The 19,254-nt window shown below is 44.3% G+C and overlaps 1 protein-coding gene across 1 annotated transcript; it reads left to right on the top strand.

The window, feature by feature from the left end:
* The first annotated feature begins 9,508 nt into the window (after nucleotides 1–9,508).
* Nucleotides 9,509–15,971, top strand: LOC120655629 (signal recognition particle 19 kDa protein-like). The gene is made up of 3 exons (XM_039933547.1): nucleotides 9,509–9,982; nucleotides 10,085–10,184; nucleotides 15,590–15,971. The coding sequence occupies exons 1-3, from the start codon at nucleotides 9,794–9,796 to the stop codon at nucleotides 15,706–15,708; spliced, it is 408 nt and encodes a 135-aa protein (XP_039789481.1). The 5' UTR covers nucleotides 9,509–9,793; the 3' UTR covers nucleotides 15,709–15,971.
* Nucleotides 15,972–19,254: the final 3,283 nt, after the last annotated feature.

A 19,254-nucleotide genomic window follows, 5' to 3' on the forward strand; every position in this document is an offset into this window, starting at 1 on the left:
ACAAGACTCTTTTTGCCGCCCAACAGCTACGTGGCACCGCCCGCATCTGGTGGGATAATTATCGTGCCATGCTACCCGCCGATCATGTCGTTACTTGGGAAGAATTTAGGACCGCCTTTAGGGTGCATCACATTCCCGAGGGACTCCTGGACCGGAAGCTTACACAAGGAACCCACATTGTACTTCAATACACATAGGTCTTCAATCACTTGTGCCAGTATGCAGGTCACCATGTAGACACCGATGCCAAGAAGCAGGATTGTTTCCGCCGTGGTCTTAATACCAAGCTCAAGGAGTGTCTCAACCTTGTCCGCCCCAATAGTTTTAATGAGCTGGTGAATATGGCCATTACTCAGGATGACTGCATTATAGCGCATCGTGCTGAGAAGAAGACGAAGGTACCGACTGGACCCTCTGGTGGGTAGTCACCGAGGTATCGTTTGATGCAGAATACAGCTCCCAAAGCCCTATCGAGGAACGCTCCATCAGGCAAATGGATTTTTAGGCCACCCCAGCAACAAGGAGCAACTGGATTCTCAGTGCCTCAGCAACAGCAGCAGTAGCAACAGTCTGATCCAAGGCCAAATGATCAACAATTCAATCGTGGGAACAACTACAATCGTTGTTTCAATTGCGGGAGTACCTCACACTTTGCTAAGAATTTCCCTCAACCCAAGAAATCTTTTTCGAACCAGAATTTCAAACAGAACTCTAACCAGAACAGTCTTGCTGAGTATTAGTATACTCAGTCTTGCTTGTGACCTTGTTTTCAGGAATAACTTTGGAAGACCCAAACACTAGTTTGACTTGGCCTAGTGTTTTGCCTCCTGGCTGGTATTTGGAATGGGATCCATCTTCAACTAGCTATAACTCGGTTGAGTGATGTCATGCTTGGGCTTATCATGACATCAACCTTACGATGTATGTATAGTCATGTTTTCTTTCCGCTGCAGAACTTTTAAATTAAGAGTAGCTTACATTTACCTCTTTTAGAATCTTCTCAATAAGTTTGTAAAGGCTCGAACTTCAGTCTACTAGTTTTAAAGCTCTGATGTAATTCACACTTCTTATCTATGTGCTGTAAAATATTGTGGAATTGTTGTATCTCTGACTCGCCTTTGTGCAGGATGTATACTTGTGTTACAATCTGGTATCAAGTGGTTTCATCGGGATTTTACCCGACAGACTAGTGATTATACCGGTTGCGGTGCATTTAGGTGTTTAGTGAACTCGGATTGGTGTAATTCAAACTGGTTCTGCCACACTTGTTGGCATTTCTTATGCCTGATAGAATAGATATTCTGTAAGCGCACAGAATCACCGTTGTAGCACTTCACCTTGGAGTATTCTAGGGTATCGTATTTTTCCTCAGGGAACCACTATGGTAAAGAGTATCGTAAATTTAGTGATAACCGTACTAGATTGACCGGCCGACTGACTAGACGGGGGAAAGCCAGATAGATAAGTGAGATAAATGGCCAGGCGATGACCGAGTAACACATGGAGGTTCAACTCCTTAGCGAGGTAGCAGCTGGGAGGACAATGAGCGAGATAAGACACCTGATACACTTCTGAACTATCGAGCTAGCCTCTCTAGATCATACTAAACATCTAACTAGTTCTCGGGAAAGCAGAGCTTACTTCGGCGGCTGGAAGAGAAAGGACTTCAGAAACGGATGAGAGGGGAGTCCAACGGCAACCTGCACTACTGCTATGAAAACACCCGAACGTGATGGACTACAAAAGATGGATAGGGCTGTTACCACCTACCGACTACCACAACGGTTCCGTGGGGTGGAACACACTTTCTAGCTAACACTAAGGTCAGACACCACATCTGCACTCGGTGTTAGGATTTCTCTCGAGGCCTTCGAGAGAAATCCCCCTCAACCTATAGCACTAACTTGAGATACTCTAGTACGGGCGAGATAACCCGTAAGATAAGATCCCGATCACTTAGAAAGATAACTTATCCTAAGCTAAAGGAAAACTTCTGCACGCGAGCTGGACACTCAGACTCGAGTAAATAAAAGATAGCGGAAAGGTAAAGCTGACTCAGAAAAGTAGAGAAGATAACTTATATTGACAATGTCAAAAGAAAGATACAAGAGCTATACCAGACTTCCGACGACTCCGGAATCCCGAGCAAGCTCGACTCGACTCTAACTCCCGAGCTACTAACCTACTCTAGAAAGTACAAGTGAAGAGAGAAGAGCTCCAATGGTGTGTGTTGAGGTGATGGATGGTGCCTCTATTTATAGCCTTTCAGAGTCGGTTCCTGGCAGTTAATCCCCGTAGCGTCAGTTGTAAGCAGGTAAGGTCGGTGTGCTTGTCTTCCACACGAAGCCAGGGCGCGAGAGGCTGCAAGGTGGGGCCAACCAGCCTCGCCTAGGCCGGCTGGCCTGGGGGTGCGGCCATCTGGCCACCGCCTTTGCACGGACGTCCCTGATTGCTTCCTGAGGTTGGTATTCGTTGCGTGGTCCGAACGCTGACAGTTGCAGGCCGGCCGGCCTAGGGGAGGCCGGTCGGCCTCCCTCTGGCCCAACTCGGCCCTCCGTTGCGCCGACGTTACCTCTGCGTTCTTGTGATCTTGCCATGGTGGTGGATCGCTGCCTTGGACCCAAGTTGGTACTGAGTTGTGGGTCATTTCTTCTTTGTGCAAGCCTTTCGATCCATCTGACCAAACCGAAACCCAATCCTCGACTCGGGGCATTATGTTCGTGTCACATTGCAACTGGATCGAAGCCGGGACCTTGTCTTCAGGGGTGCCAGCCCGGCTAGCCTGGGAGAGGCCAGTCAGCCTGGGTTTTTGCCCAAATTTGTCCATTTTTGGTAGATGTTCACCTGAAATCAAAACTCATCCAAAACTTGTGGAACTCGTTAGAAATAAATAAAATATGAATGGAACATAGTGTGAAGCTCGTGTTATTCCCGAGAAATTGACCGCTAGAATATGAATTTATGGCCGTCAACAGTCTCTGCACATCACCTTGATTATAACTTCTTCATAGAAGGTCTTGAAAAGGGTAGTCCAGTCAACATCAATCATCATACCAAAACCAGAAGCAGTTTGAGCAAACACTTTCCAGTGACACCACTTAGGTGGGATACCCCTTTCTTGGATCCAGGATTCCTGCAACTCTCCAAAAGGTTCCAATTCACCAACCCATTCCAACACCTCAACTTGGACTCCCTCTTTCCTCAGGTTAAAAGGAAGGGTAATTCTTAATATCGGACACCTTCTTGTGTGGAGGGAATATAACTAGAAATTTACCCACCGCGAGCTCTCTAATTTGCCATGGCCATTCCTTGCAGTAAATATCCGACAACTCTTTTTCTAGCTTAGCAAGAGTAATGTGATCAGACTTAACATTGACCACACCACAATTCATCATATTCAACCACTGAGTAGATTCCTTCTCAGGCACATCCACATGATAAAGATTCCCTCTCAGACTAGGTAGCTAAGAGCAGATTTCCACATCAGACAGACATTCATGTAGTGACTAGGAGCACAGATGAAACAGATCTTTGGTCTAGCGCAGTTTCAAAAAAATGACCTGGCTCTCCGCAATTGTGGCAAGTAAGATTTCTGTACCTGGCATCGATTGTGAACGGAAAAGTCCCCTGGCCTCCAGCGTTCCCCTAAGAATTCATCACATCTGGTACCTTCAGCTTGGTCTTCTGGGGGATGTACTGCCGTGGCCCCTCGGCGGGGTGTACAGGAGGGGCTTGCCCAGAGGATGAACTTCGTTGCGTCTCCGGGCCCCTCTTCTGCGGTGGAGGTGGGGGAGGGGGAGGGGCGGCACGCCTCCCTGGAGCTTGCTCCCAATGGCCTTGCTGGGGTGGTTGCCTCACAGGATGGCGGGGGTGGACCCTGCCGGCGGCGGTCGGGCTACCACACCCAATGCCCTTGATCCGCCATCACACTCTTCCTCAGCACCTCAGCATACGACTGCCTTCCCGAGCCCCTCGCCCAGACCTCAGAGAACCTGATTCTCGTGGGAGGACCTTCCAATCGATCAAATTGATGAGCCGGGAAGCAGTCCTCCACCGAGAATGAGCGCGAATCGATGAGGTCTTTCCGAATCCACACCAAAGACCCACTAGAACTGGTCTCTGGTGGAACCCTAGCACACCGGGGGGAGGAAGGGATGACCCAAAGCTGGCCGAAGAATTCTTCCACACATTCCGCTCCCGAGTGGAATTGGGTCCCTTCTCCAGATCGCTCCCCTTCACCTAGCACCGTTGCGATCCTGCCAAGTGGAGCCATGGTGGACGGCCTAACGGTTGGGGATATCGTCTTACCTCTTGTGCTCTCATTTTGTCGGAGATGGCATAACTTGAGCTGGTTGTTGTGACTCCCCAAGTAGCTTGGTCCTCTTCTTCGAGTTACAACTCATTTGTGATTGAATTGAGAAGTCCTGGTTGCTGATTTTGGAAGCAAAAAAAAAGAAGGGCACATTTAGTTGGATTCTATTCCTGGTACCAGGAATTTTGGTAGTGTTGATTGTTGATGTTGGACGTTGGTGACGTAGAGGAGATGGAGATAGCATCTGGACGATGCCAACACCAGTGACACCAAAAGGAAGAGCCATGAGCAATGAGCAGGCTCACCCACGGACTCTACGATCATGTTGTCACCATGTTAGGACAATGAAGGACGATGGAGAGCGAATCGGGGTCTCAAGCTTGCAACTGCTAGGCTGGCTGGCCTGGGCATGGTCGGTCGTCCCGACTCTGGAGTCTCTTAGCCCTCCATTTCGCCGATGTTGTTGATGAACGCTTGAAATTACTCCATGGTAGTGGTTCACCGACATTTGCTTGAGTCCTTCGTAGTTCACCATGTTCGGGTGTTTTCATAGCAGTTGACGTCGGACTCCCTTCTCATCCATGTCTGAGTCCTTCTCTAAGGCCGCCGAAGTAAGCTTCTAGTTCCCGATATCAAGGTCAGAATCTTAGTCTGATCTAGCGAGGCTAGCTCGGTAGCTTAGAAATGTTTCAAGTTTCTTATCTAGCTCGTTGTCCTACCAGCTACTACCTCTCTAAGGCATAGAGTCTCCTGTGTCAAACAGTCATTGCCTGATTATTTATCCTATTTATCTATCTGGCTTACCTCTGTTGAATTATATAGTTGATCGAACTAGTAAAGTTTGTCAAATTTGATTCTCGATATGCTTTAACCATAGTGCTTCCCTGAGGATATTTGCGATATCCTAGAATACTCCAAGGTGAAGTGCCACAACGATAATTCTGTACACTTGCAGAATATCCATTTCTATTGAGAATAAGAGACACCAACAAAGGGTAAGCAAGAGGCTTGATGCCGATGCATCATGCGGTGGTGAAGGACAAGTGGAGGCTTCGCGCCGAGGGACCCACTGAGTCCGGGCGGAGTCATGGGCAGTCCACATGGTGCACGATCAGAGCGAGAGTACATGGAGCGCGAGATGGTGATGAAGACGCTCGGCCAAGTCAAGGAGCAAGGCGATGTCAAGTTCGAGTAGGCTGCCCATGCAGTGGGAGCATGAAAGATATTGAAGGCATCGTGGCATTTGGTGGGAGGTCCGAGACGCATTGACATCAGAGGTGTTAGGTTTGCCGGTTTGGGCCTAAAAATTGAGCGGAGGCAGGTTTGCCAGTAAGGACCTCAAAACCGGGGGTGAGTTAGGTACAGCTGGATGACGGAGATGGAGGGCACGTGATGTCATCGGGAAGTTTGCGTCGAAGCGAAGAAGTTGTGAATGCAGCGTGTCCGTCTGGTGGCTTGACAAAAAGCTAGACGATTTTAGCCCTAAGAGGTAATTGGGTTATATGTTTCATATAAGAGCATGGGTTATATATATATATATATGGAGGGGTTGTGTGGTAGTCTCTCATTTTAAAGTCTACCTCTTTGGTAGTCTCTCATTGGTCCCCTCATTTATTTTGACAGCTAGAGTTTGAGAGAGAGTGGCTCTTTGTTTAAGCATTTTTGATGAGGACATGCCCCCAAAGACTAATCAAGTTATACATAAACATGTTTATGAGGGACCAATTACGGCAACCGTGCAAAAATACTCTAAAAAGAGGTGGACTCACTCCTATCTGAAACTAACTTCAATATATTTGAGAATGTTATAGTGCCTAAATGTTCTACTTTAATTCTACTTAGGAATGTACATAAAGAAGATTGAAACATCAAGCAATCAGGCAACCAGTTCACGTCAACCAGTTCGGACCGCCAGATCGGACCAGCCAGTTCGGACCACCAAAAGAAATGGCTCTATCTCCTAATTCCCGCAACCTCTGAAGGCCCATGAGTACCCATTGGAAAGCTATTGAAGTCTACTTTCCAACCCAATGAGTTTCATGTCATTTTGACTTCCCAATAAGGATTTATGGTCGAATCATTGAAGACTACTCAGAATGTCAAGAGTCTGCCCGAGGATTTATTTTGCTCAAATTCCCGTGCAAGACTGTACCATTCTACAATATTTCATAGTGCATGATGCACATGCCTGGAAAGCTTATTAAGTCTAGTTTCAAACCCAACAAACGGCTTATCGTTTCGACTTCCGAGTAGGGAGAAATTGTCATTTTACTAAAGACTGCGCATAATCCCAAGAGACGCGCGGGAATTGAAGACCACCTCATGAATGATTCACCTGTTGGCCTTCCACCTTTCAACGTGGAGACTTCAGTTCATACCTATCTACAAGGGTTGTTCCAAGTATAAATATCCCCTATGTGTACTCAGAAAGAACTTTTGATCATTTTGATAAACCGATATGGTATTCCAGCTGATTTGCTGATGAGTGTCTTACATCTTTGTTCTTGCGAGTTCTACTCGGACTTGTGAGGAAGATCTCTCTAAGGCCCCTCTACTTCGTGCTCAATGGTTGCCAGTTCGGCTGCGCCGTTTTGTGTGGATTAGCCCCGGTTTGTGGGTCTGCGATCATTCGGAGATCGAGTCGAAGTCCTCAAGGTTTCGGTGCCTCTCTCCCCGTCGCTTGGTCGCATCCAACCTTGGCAGGTATAAAGCTATTTACCTGCTGTTCGCAGCAAAGTTATCATTGTTCTTGAACCTACTATCGTGAAGATCGGGCCATCCTTGTGCTGATTTATATCGGCACCTATCAATTTTGCCATCTATTCTTTGATTAGACTTGGAGTGGCTTGTAATCGGATATGATGAAGTAATCCAAAGATCAAAATCCATATCTTTTGTTAATCCCGTATGTTTTTCTTTTTGTGCATTTTCGGAGTATTTTTCATGCGATTTTCGATTCATGATTTCTACTCGTTCTTTTTGTAAACTTCTTTTTGATCTGTTAATTCTTGGAGTTGCGGACCTATGCCTTGAGTTTTGTCTTGATTCGTTGAGTTTTGAGTTTTGGATTTGAAGATCCGGAGCTTTTTCTCGTTTTCCTCTTCTTACACTTGCTTTTGTGCTGCAGGAGCGTGCGGCTTGCAGCACGAGCCCGACCAGGGAAACACGTCCCAGGGCGCAGCGGCCGGCGTGCCAGTAAGCGCTGCAACGGCGGCGTCTGAGGCACACGCGCGTCTGCTCACCAAGGCACACTGCCCTTGCTTGAGCAAGCCGAGCTGCGGCCCAGGCGGCGGCCCAGTTACGCACCAGCCCAGCACCGGGCCGGGGCCGGCGCACGGTCCAGGAGTCAGCCCAAGTGAGACGCTTGTGTACCCCAGGCAGAGACTTTTTTTAATTTTTATATTATTTTATTTCCGATTTGTCAAAAATATATGTCGATTTTTTTTTTGCAAAAATGTCATCCTGCCGCCAGTTCAACCGGCGGAATGAAGGTACCGCCGGATGAACCGGCGGCAGGTGCACTGCAGAAAGCATACCGCCGGTTCATCCGGCGAAAAGGGTACTGTACCATATTTTCAAAAAATTATAGCAAATTCATATGCATTCGGATGGTGATAAAATTTATACGAAAATTATAGACCTCGACGAGATCTACAACTTTGTAATTCAAACTTTTTTCATTTGGAATCATTCTGGTGTTTAAATAATCGACACAATATTTAGATCTAAAAAATCAGATCTAAACAAGTCGTGCTGCTCATTGAGAGTGCACCGGGAATCAGATCTAAAAAATTCCCGGCGGTATGCTACAGTACCCTTTTCGCCGGATGAACCGGCAGTATGCTTTCTGCAGTGCACCTGCCGCCGGTTCATCCTGCGGTACCTTCATTCCGCCGGTTGAACTGACGGCAGGATGACATTTTTGCAAAAAAAAAATCGGCATATATTTTTGACAAATCGGAAATAAAATAATATAAAAATTAAAAAAATTCCCCAGGCAGAGGCAGCGAGCAGGCCTTCTTGGCCAGCCATCAGCTCGTGGCCCAAGCAAGCACAGGCAACCCACGTGGACTGGCTGAGGCAGGCAGCAGCCCGATCAGGCAAGTGGCCTACCTCTCGTGCACAGCCCAAGCAGGAGTTGGAGCAGGCCTGGAAGCTGCACGCGGTCCACGAGCATCAAACATCGGCAACTCTTATTTGTTACTTGCTCACTTGTTTCGATTAGTACTTGCTCATAATAATGCTTGAAAATTCTTACATATTTATTGTTTGATCGTGGTTGATTAGTGGCAGACCCTTTTCTATGAGACTCTTGATCGGTTTTTGTTAAATTTTGCTTCTGTTTATTTTGAGCTTTGCTAATCATTGACAAATCGTCACATGCTTTATTAAGTGGAATAGTTGGTAGTTTTGCTCGAATAGATTGTTGTACATCGGATTCAATTTTGTGTCGAGATCTCGACCTTGCTTAATCTTTGCATCTGCTTTACGTCGAGTTTTTTTAATTGTTTCTAGGACGAGCATGTCACCAGTTAACTTTTGTTATCTTGGCGATTAGAAGATAGATGTTTTGGGCAGTGAAATAGAGTCCGCTTTTTGAAGTTGATTTTTATCGTCTTCCATTTACCCTCTTTGGTCGCTCGTTCTGGTTCAAAAAGAAGCTGTTTGCTTTTTAATTAGAAGCAGGTAAAGATAGAAAGATAACTATTAAAAGTATCTCCAAGAGTCTTTCTAATTTTCACTGTCTCAAGTATCATTTGGAGGGCCTTCGACATAAAAATCACTCTTTTATATGTTTTCACTCTCCAACATATTTTCTATATTTTGTGTACACTCTAGAAAGTAATTTTTGTTATCTATCTTTGCTAGCGAAAAATGTGAAATGAAGAATGGCTACATTTGAATAGCTACTTAGAGAAGCTATTGAAGGGTATTTTTTCTTCAAAATCTCTATTTTTATCAGTGAGGAAAGATATAGAGAGCCTTCCTTAGCAGTTACTCTAAAGTTGGCCCGTCAATGACATCTGTTGCATTTGCACCAAACTAAAATTAAATTTTGCAAATAGGACAGTTTGGAGCAGGGCCGAAGCTAGTGGTGGGTCTAGAGAGCCCCCTGGACCCCACAAACAAAATGGATTTAGGAGGAAGGAGGAAGAAAGAGAGAAGAAGAAGAAAATTAGTCCCGCTTGATTCGTTCCTAGATCCGGCACGTGGTTATATATTCCACTATAAAATCGTTCCTCATTCCAAACCATCATCGCATCGCAGTTCCCCAATCCGCCCCAACCCTCTCGCAACGCCAGCGACCGAAATTCTCCCACATCAGCAGATAATTTTTCCCTAGTTGCTGGGCGATTCTTCTCCTACAATCTTAGCTAACAAGAAACTTGTAGATGGGCGGGACTTAGCTAGAAACACATTGCATTGATTCTTGTTTGGGGTTCGTGGGTTAGGGCTGCAGGAACTGAGTGAGAAGCTAAGATGAACGTCGCCGGCGAGGCGTGGGTTACTAACAGCAAGAAGTGGAGCGTCCTCTACCGTGTATATATCGACTCCAGGAAGACGGTCGCGGAGGGCCGACGCGTCACCGCCGGCAAGGCCTGCCCCGACCCTACCTGCGGCGAGATCGCCGATTGCTGCTCGCACCTCAATATCCCTTGCCATATCGAGGTGACCCACCAAACCCATAAATTATTCTCCCATCCATAGATTGATTAACTTGATTATTGATTTCTATTTAACTCGGTGTTTGTAACTTGCCTGTGTTTGTAGCCAGATAAATCGTACCCGAGGGATTTCTTGCAGGTGGGGAGGGTGAGAGTGCAGCTCAAGAGGGATGATGGCTCCCTTGTTAACCCAGAGATTGTTACTAGTAAGCATCATTGATCCCTCAAGTTCTTCTTTCCTCTTGCTTCAATATTTGTGACAGTAAGAAGTGGTGCTTTGATTTGGTAAAAGGTGGGGAAAATATAAAATGTAGTCCAAAATATCTTGGTTATGTGAGAGTAATGCAGGGACTGTGATTTCCAGAAACTAGTGCATGATTTGCATGGCCATCAATCTGTACTTCATGGAGATAAAGATGCTTATTACTGCTGTAATGATGACTGAGTAAAAATTCAGGAGACATTCAATAGAGCTTAATCCTGATAATTGGCATAAACCTAAAAATGATAATTCTAGTCCAGGAAAATCCCTTTGCTGCCATTGCAATTTCCCCCAAACCCCTATTTGCCACTGCCAGGGACACAGGTGGGCCCTATGTGTCAGTGTCATTGAGATAGCGATGGCAAATTATTGCAACTAGAAAGACTGGTGCGGCTTTGCCGCGCCCTCCCTTGAGGGCCAGTCCAGGATTTAAAATTATCAATGATGCTCATAACGTCGATATGTAGTCATTGGAGCTGGCAAGGCCTTGAAAGCCTGCAGTGGTCTCTTGACCTTGAGTTGCTAGTGGTACAACCGGTATTCTTCTGACTGCTGCAGTTCTAGGTGTGACAATGATTTGTATACGGTATACCTAAAACCATCAGTACAATAAGAAATTCTATTGTACTACCACAGCATAGGAGATTTAGGTCTGAACATTCAATGGAAGGGAAATTTTGTTTCAGAAGCTGAATACAACAGCTGCATCTGAACTGCCTCCAAGTAAAGTCATGTTCTTTTGTTGAAGATTACAGACCGCTGGATAAGGGCATGCAAGTTTTCCTAAGCATGGGTCACCATCATCACCAAACTGATGATTGCACTCTTTGACATGAAAGCTACAAGAGAATTTAACTGGTTGCTGCGTCTGCTCCATAGTTCATCATTCATCACCAATTGGGGGAAGAAGCAAGAGTGACAAATTTGTCAGTTGTCACACCTGAGCCACATCTTTCTTGCTTTGTATGTATAATTACGAATCACTACATAGTAATTAGAGAATTTGTCGGTCATACTGAGTCTTCTCTTCAAACCAAGGACAATTTCATGGCTAAGTACATCGTGCCTTCATTCTGGAAGAGCTGATTTGTTCTCTTAAGGCTTGCTCTTCTTGGGACACCTTTCTACTTCCACTACAGATTTTAACTTTGAACATGGAAAGTTGTTGGATCTGAATAATACAATTTCACGAATTCGGACCAAACAACTGTGTAAACATCTGAAATGCTATAATGGCATCCTTCTAGGATTAATATTAAGTAAATCATCTAGTATCAATCAGATTAGGCAACATTCATACAATGTGCAGATCAACAAGTAGCACCTGATAATGAACTGACAAAGAATTGCTGCATCTGAGGCCCCAGATACTGAAAACTGAAATGTTTGGTGACATCAGCAGTTTAGCAATTTGTTTTTACCATGTATACATCATGCAAATGAAAGATATTACCATATGGTTGCTGCCATTTTTCGATTCAGAACTGTTTGGTTACCTATGGCTACTGATAGTTTTGTTGCAATTCTGTTATATTAATTGATATGGTTATTTCAGATAGCTCTTTAAATAAAATATATATTTCAAGGAATAAATTACTGAATACTATTTGATCTAGTTGAGTCCTATGGAAAACTGGCTGCAACCTCTAGCTAAATTTACACAAGACAGTGGTATTGGCATTGCCGGTATATATCTAGTTTTTATGTATGCCAAGCATGCTTCCCTTCAATATTATCTAATATTTAATGTTGTTTCTTGTATTCTAAGTATGTTTAACTTGGCAGCATGGCGTATTTGCAGTCTTCATTGCCTGTTTTGTTTTTGAACTAAGGTAGCAATTTCAATTTACTGGTTAGTCAGTGATAATGTGATGCTGTTTGTGGCCAGCCATAACACCACAGTGCCGAACCTGACAAGTGCGACAGTGTTGGATACTGAAATTTAAAGGAAAAAGGATATCTGCAATTTGCTTGCAACAAATCCGAGGAGGAACAAATTATCTATGGAGATGGACGGTTGAAGATTTGAAGCACACTGTTTGTACCTGTCGGCTCAAGTATTTGGGATACTGATGTAGCACACACTAGCGTGATTGAATTGGGGGTCAGCGGCCTGGGAAGGGAGGAGCAGCATGGATGCCTGGCTCATAGTCATGCACATCCACTCGCGGTGCTGGCGTATGTACTCATATACAGATAAGCGGGGAGACAAGCAATGGCATCTGATGCTCACCATCCACGGGCTTCATGCTGGCTGGAGGTTGACGGTTGGCAAGCGAGTCGAGGTCAGGCCGATGGTAAGGTAGCCGAATGCTGCAGCGCAGTTGGCGAAAGCCTTGTGGAGGTCAAGCCCATGCCCGCACCGCCGGCCACGCCGGGGTCGTAGTGGCTGTTGGGGCCCCGCCCGCGTCGGGATGACCGGGACCGGAGCGGCCACCGGCGGGTTTGCCGCGCCTGCACCCCATCTGTGCTAGGGTTGCCAGGGCCTTCACCCGTGCGGTCGCGCCTGGATGGCCGAGAACGCGACGCCCGCGCCGGGAGGAGGGAGGAGCGGGAGTCGCCCGCGAACGGGTTCGCGAGGATTCACGACCCTTGATGGCTTAACGGGTGAGAGACCTGCTACGATCCCGATAGGATGGTCCATATCGTGTCCTGGTCGGATCCGACGATTATCGGGTTAGCGGGCTACATGGCCATATTTGACGACTGCGGTTTGGTCCAGGATTCGTATATAGAGATGGCATCCAAGAGATTGCCTGCGGATCAGGTCTGTGGTACTGTGATCTGCCTAATCTTGATAAAACGTAAAAGCTTGTGGCTGACAACTGGCTTGCTCTACATCGGTATTGGCAACCTTGCCAGCCATGGGTCCCCAGTGCAACTGTGCAAGACACTAAAGGCTGATACCAGATGACAGCCATGTGTATCAACGTCCTTGAATATGCCTCTTGTAGTGTTTGTGATAAAAATTCTGTTTTATTGTGTTCTTTGAGGTATTTAGAATATTATATGTGGAGGAAATTTTTTACTGTGTAAGAACAGTTATACTTAGAGCGTTCGATATCAGTTTACAGTAATGGTCCAATCATAGTCTTATGCATCTGTAGCGTGTACTCGTTATTTAGTTTGTACGAAAATAACTAGTTTTGTGCATATACCAAAAACCTATAGATGGAACACTTCTTTTAGTTTGGAAAACTAAAGTAGCTTGTGAAGATTTTTTAATGGCTGACCGTTTGGTAATTGGTATGATACATTATGTTTGTGGATTCTCTTTACTTGGCTTTCATTTTTGTTATGATGTACTCCCTCCGTTCCTAATTAAACTTCGTTGAAGCTACAGTAGCTAGTCCCTAATTAACTGTCGTCGCCTACACTTCCTACTGAGGCTGTAGCTGCACCGCGCCGCCTGCCTTGTCCAGTTGTCCCAGAATCTCCCCTCGCAGCCTCACCCAAAATACTGTACTCCATGTTTTAATGTGAAAAGGTGGATGTGACTACTGATTTGTGTAACATAAAAAAATTAATGTTGTGTATGGCTTGTGTGCTTTTTCATGTCACGGAGTACATCATTAATGGCATGCCCATCCAAGTGTGAGCTGAGAAATGATTGCTACATAGGGATGCTGGAGTCTTTTCCCAATTGCCTTGGTTCCTGGTTCAGATTTCTGGCGACGTTTAATTAGGGACGGAGGGAGTACTAACCTAAACTACAAAATGCACTCTTCAATTCCAAATGTATTACTAAGCATTCCGTGTTTATGAATAACCGAATGTTGATTTTGCTTTTTATAGGCATCTTTGCATTAGCTGTGATATTGTCATATCTTGGTATGAACTGAACATAGCTGTGCTTTTGCAAGTTTCTCGAACAAACATTGTAGATTATTCAATTGCTTAGTATGAACTCAAGCCTCAGGAGTCAAGGTGCAAAGCTTAAGTTGAAACTAACGTTGCATAATTAATATACTATTGGGCTTGATGTGCTAGTAATCCTCACAGAATGAGGTTTACCTCTAGTATCTAGTCGGTTTTTTGTCTGCATCATTAAGAAAATTTTGCCTTTGCTGCATCAATTTTCACAAATATGTTCTGTTATGTGTTATGATGTAGTATTTTTATTAAAGTTAAATATACACGGACATGTTGATATGTGAATAACCATCCTTCACTGCATCATCAGCTCTAGATAGATGCAAAACGAAATGTACTTACCAATGGAATGTCTCACAAGAAGAAATCAGTAAGTGAATCATTTCATGTCATTGTCCTTTTATGAAACTATGTTCCTGTAATGTTACTTGCTCACCGAGTCACTGTCTTACTGAATTTTATAGTGCACATGCGTATTTCTTATTTCTCTGAAGTGGTGCAGTTACTTTTTTTTGTTTGTGTGGAAGTATGCTCAATCTAGTGCTTCTACATCATCAAATTGTTAATACAGATTTCCGTGCAGTCTATTTGTTTGCCTCTTCATTTTCTTTGGAAATACATTCAATCTGTTCAACATTGTTTACTAATATTCAAATTAAGCTACAGATTCATGTTGTAGTCTTGTAGATATAGGTAAAGTTCCATCTATATTTTTGAACTTGACTATTTTAGCTAGTTCTTGATGTTTGTTATGGTGAAACATATCTCTGTACTTTGGGAGAGTTGCTGGACCACCTGAACACTCCTAGAACAATGAATATCAAGTATAAGAGTTGTTAGTCAGTATGGCTTGCTTATCAAAATTTTTCTTTATAATAGAAAGAAATTTGGCCAGCCATAGTCTGATTATGTTAATGCTAGCCTGTCATTGATTAAAACTGCATTTCCATTTAGTCTGCTTAGTGTTTTGTCCGTAAGGAAAATTGAGTGTACAGATTTTCTGCGCCAAAATTGGTGAAATTAACCACAAAAGTGAAACAGTATTGTCTGGATAAATTGTTGTGGATCAGTAGCCTGCCTTGTATTTATATAGGCCACTATAATTTGAAGGAAGGGGCATAACAGTACAATTATATTTATTTATTTATTTATTTTCACTAGGGTGTCAGCAAAAAATTGCCACACTATAGTCTAGTTAGCCTGCTATTTACAAGGTTCTGATATACAAAATATGGTTGTACCTGACAGGGAATGGTTATATTTTTGTATTTCCAATGATGGATGTAGTATGGTTCTATTGTATTTTTCTGCAGTATCTAGAAGAAACAGGCCTCAGTATCCTTATTGCTGCCGTTGTTTCTTCATCTTTGTTTATCTAGCCTTTGGTTACTTTCATGCTTAAGCTTCTCTATATATTCCTCATGCACGCTATCAAAGATTATTTTGAGTTGCTCATCTTACTCATCCGCATTGCAGAGAAGAAGCTGATGCTCCAGGTTGCGGAGTTGGTTCCTAAGCATCTTGGAAGGACTAGGAAGCAGGAACCTGCTTCCAATTCTTCATCAACAGCCCCATCACAGCCGGGAAAGGTTTGAAGGAAGAAAAAGTAATCGTGTCATTTCATTCACCGTTTGTTAATTGCACAAACATGACTAAACTCTGCCGAGTTGCTCTTGAGGTGTGAGAGAAATAATGATCGGAACTATGAAATTAAGAGGGGTAGACTGAACTTTCAGTGGAACTGCTTTCTGCTTAGTTACAGGAGCTTAGCTGGTCGTGCATACTGAATCAACTGGCAGATGTTAAGTTGTTTTAATTGAATTCTGAATATGCAAAACCATTACATGGTAGGAACTAAGTGCTGCATGAATTTTATTTTTACTTTTAAAGTTACCCCTGTGAGTTTCTGGCCAACGCAATTCTTTATGGCCTACATCATGTCTCACGCAACATCAACTCAAAAACGGTAACATGCTGAAATAATGTTTGCAACATTATCGCTTACTTTTTGAGACATCCAAACTTATATGTTGCCATATTAGAAATCACAAATTGAAAATATCGAATAAAAACCATTCACTCGTTGCAACAACATAAATCCTCTATCGCAACATCCAAAAAAAATATTTACAACATCATAGCTTGGGGCCCAACGGCCCACCCGACGCTCTGCCCTGGACACAGTGGCGGTCGTGGCCTCGTCGGCCGTGAGGGGTGGTAGAATAGGGGTGCGTGCACCCCTGCAGTTCCGCCACCCCTCGCAGCCACTGCGCGGTTGTTAGAGTATATTAGGGATATCTCTACATTAGGTAGATTAGTTTTGTATCTGTATCCTACCATATCTATAGGAGAAGCTTCTTCACGACGCCCTAGCACGCCCAGGAGAGGTCACCTATGATCTTCGTCGGGGGGCAGCGCCCTCCACATCTGTGCGGTCGATCAAATTGATCTGCTGCCGTCGTAGAAGGTCGTCCAGCAGCAGCAACAGATCGTGAAGAACTCACTTGGTGTCGTCGTACGCTGGCGGGATCCACTGCTGGCGGTCTGGCTCTGCTGCTCCTGCCCCCTCCGGCGAATCCGCACAAGCCTCTTCCGGTCGCGGGCAGACCATCTCGCCGGACTCCATCGCGCCGGCCTCCGCCCCCGACCGTCTCTGCCGCTGGCGGGATCCACCCCAACGGATTTGAATCCGCACCAGGGTCCTCCACTACAGGCGGACTAGCTCCACCCGGCCTCCTACCCCGCCACCCCTTGCACTATCCCTGCCCGCACCGTCGGGCATAACGTCGCCGATCGGGATCTTTCGCCCCACGGTGTGGCTCCGACCCACCCATCGCGCCTCTTCCCCTGGTGGGTGTGACACCCTAGGTGTCTGCACAATCGAATTGCATTGATTGTATGCATCATATGCTTAATTGCTTGAAAAAGGATCTTTTTGTAAATATAAAAGGTTATATGTGTAATTATGATTTTATGCAAGGTCCTTTTTGTAGTTTATTTGAATAGGGTGTGCAATTATAGCTTTTGTGGAGGGTGCTTTTGCAAAATTCAGTGCATTTATTGCTTACAGGAAACTTTTCAAATTAGCCCAAGTTTGAAGTGAAATTTCATTGAAAAAGACAAGTTTCCTTTGAATTCAAAATCCCTTCAATGTTTTCAAAATTAGCTCTCTATCCTTTGATCAAATAAATTTTTGCACAACATCAAAGTTGTAGATCTTGAAAAGTTGAACAAATTTCATGTTTGGCACTTTTTCATTTGAGCCCCAGTTCATGACTAGAACAGGAGCTAAAAATGAATCTCGCTAATCTGATGTCTGTTTTGTTTATTTTCTCAGAATTAATTCTGTGTAGATAAAATCATGGAAAATTCACAGTAGCTAATTAATCCCTGTGTAGGTCTGCTGCTAAATTTTGAGTTTCTGTTTTGCTTTAGCTTAACCTGTGTAATTCAATCGTGTTCTAGGTGTGATCTGAATGATTGATTTGTTATGAATAATTGGCTACAAGTTTTAGCATGATTTTTACAGGATAGCCTACTCTGTTCATGTTCTGTTTAGGGTAATTTTTGCTAAATTTATTACTTATTGTGCACTGAGTGGTGGATTTATTAGCAAACCATGACTTGCTTGTTATAAGAAACCATCCCCACTTGTTTATGAAGTTAGTCAACTTCATTTGTGCTGTTGATCATGATGCCTTGTGTAGTTAGATTTGTTAGTTAGCTAATCTATAAATGATTGCCCATGTGTTATGAATGTTTGCCAGTTGTTAAGCTACAACTTTATCGTGATGTGAATGTGTTTATAATTCTGTCTCTTGCATTCCATATAGATACGACTGCTTTGACGGACGAGACGTACGAGTTGATCCCGGAGTCTGACGGAGGTGATCCAGAAGTCCAGGTGAACGCAGCTGAACTAACTGAAGCCCCAAACCAAAGTTCAGAAGAGCCTAAGGCTGTGTTAGCTAGCGACTACCAAGAAGGCAAGCCCCGGACATAACCTATATTTCAAATTATTATCATTTACTGTTATTACTTACTTGTGCATTTACAGTTCTTAGGATTTGAATTGAAACCCTAGATGCATGATCCTAGGAACCTATGTACTGAACACTAGACCTGAGTTCGACTACTTGCTAAGCTTATAGGACCGGTAAAAGTCGAGTGATTGCCTGTCAGTCACGAGCTTTATAGGAATTGCTTGTTTACTTTCTGTTATCAATATAAGGACGACGGACGGGGTTGTGTTCGATATCATGACCTTATGTGAGACCCCGTCTGTGTTGATGAACTTGCTAAGGTCGCGGTGTGTGGTAGTGCTGGTTAAGTTTTTGAACGTACTAGCCACATGCCGTAAATATGGTACGCGGTAAGCCTAGTAGCCGATTGGACCGGGGAGTGGATATACCTATCACTCTCTCTTTAGAGATAGGTTTTTAAATGTTATTGTTGATCAACACTGCGACTTCAAGGGACAAGGGTGGACCGTTATGGGTGGACCTTGGAGTCCTGTAGTCGGGGAGAGTGACCCTATCCACAAGCCGGAAAGAAAGGTCAACGGTTGTTTGGGAACGACCCGACGGTGTTCCAAACGTGTGTGTTAGGTCTGCCTGGCCAGGTTAACAAATTCGATTCGAATCATCTGCTTCTCATAGTTTGGGACTGCTTGATCTCTTTGCCACACAGAGTAACAAGAGCAACATTATTATGATTAATCTTGATGTTTGCTTAAAGTTCTACCATGGTTGAATAGTAGTTGCTTACATAGAATGGTTAATCAACTAGAATATGGAAAGCTAAAATGTGAAATAAGGACCTACTCTTTATTGCTTTTCAGCAAAGGAAACCAGAGCCTCACAAACTCTGCATAGTCTAGCTAAAGTGGGTTAAGTATACCCGTTGGCGGTTAAGTCTTGCTGAGTATTAGAATACTCAGCCTTGCTGTTGAAACCCTTTTTCAGGTATGAGTATTGAGGACCAGGTCGCTAGTTTATATTGGCCCTGCTCCTTGCCTCCTGGCTGGTCCGTAGAGTGGGATACGTCTTCGGCCGGTGATGAACCTGACGAGTGATACCTTGCTTGGGCTAGCTTGGTATGCTTTTGCCATGTGTTGTAGCCGTCGTGTTTTATCTTCCGCT

The sequence above is a fragment of the Panicum virgatum genome, chromosome 1N, assembly GCF_016808335.1.
Source record: "Panicum virgatum strain AP13 chromosome 1N, P.virgatum_v5, whole genome shotgun sequence".
NCBI lineage: Eukaryota > Viridiplantae > Streptophyta > Magnoliopsida > Poales > Poaceae > Panicum > Panicum virgatum.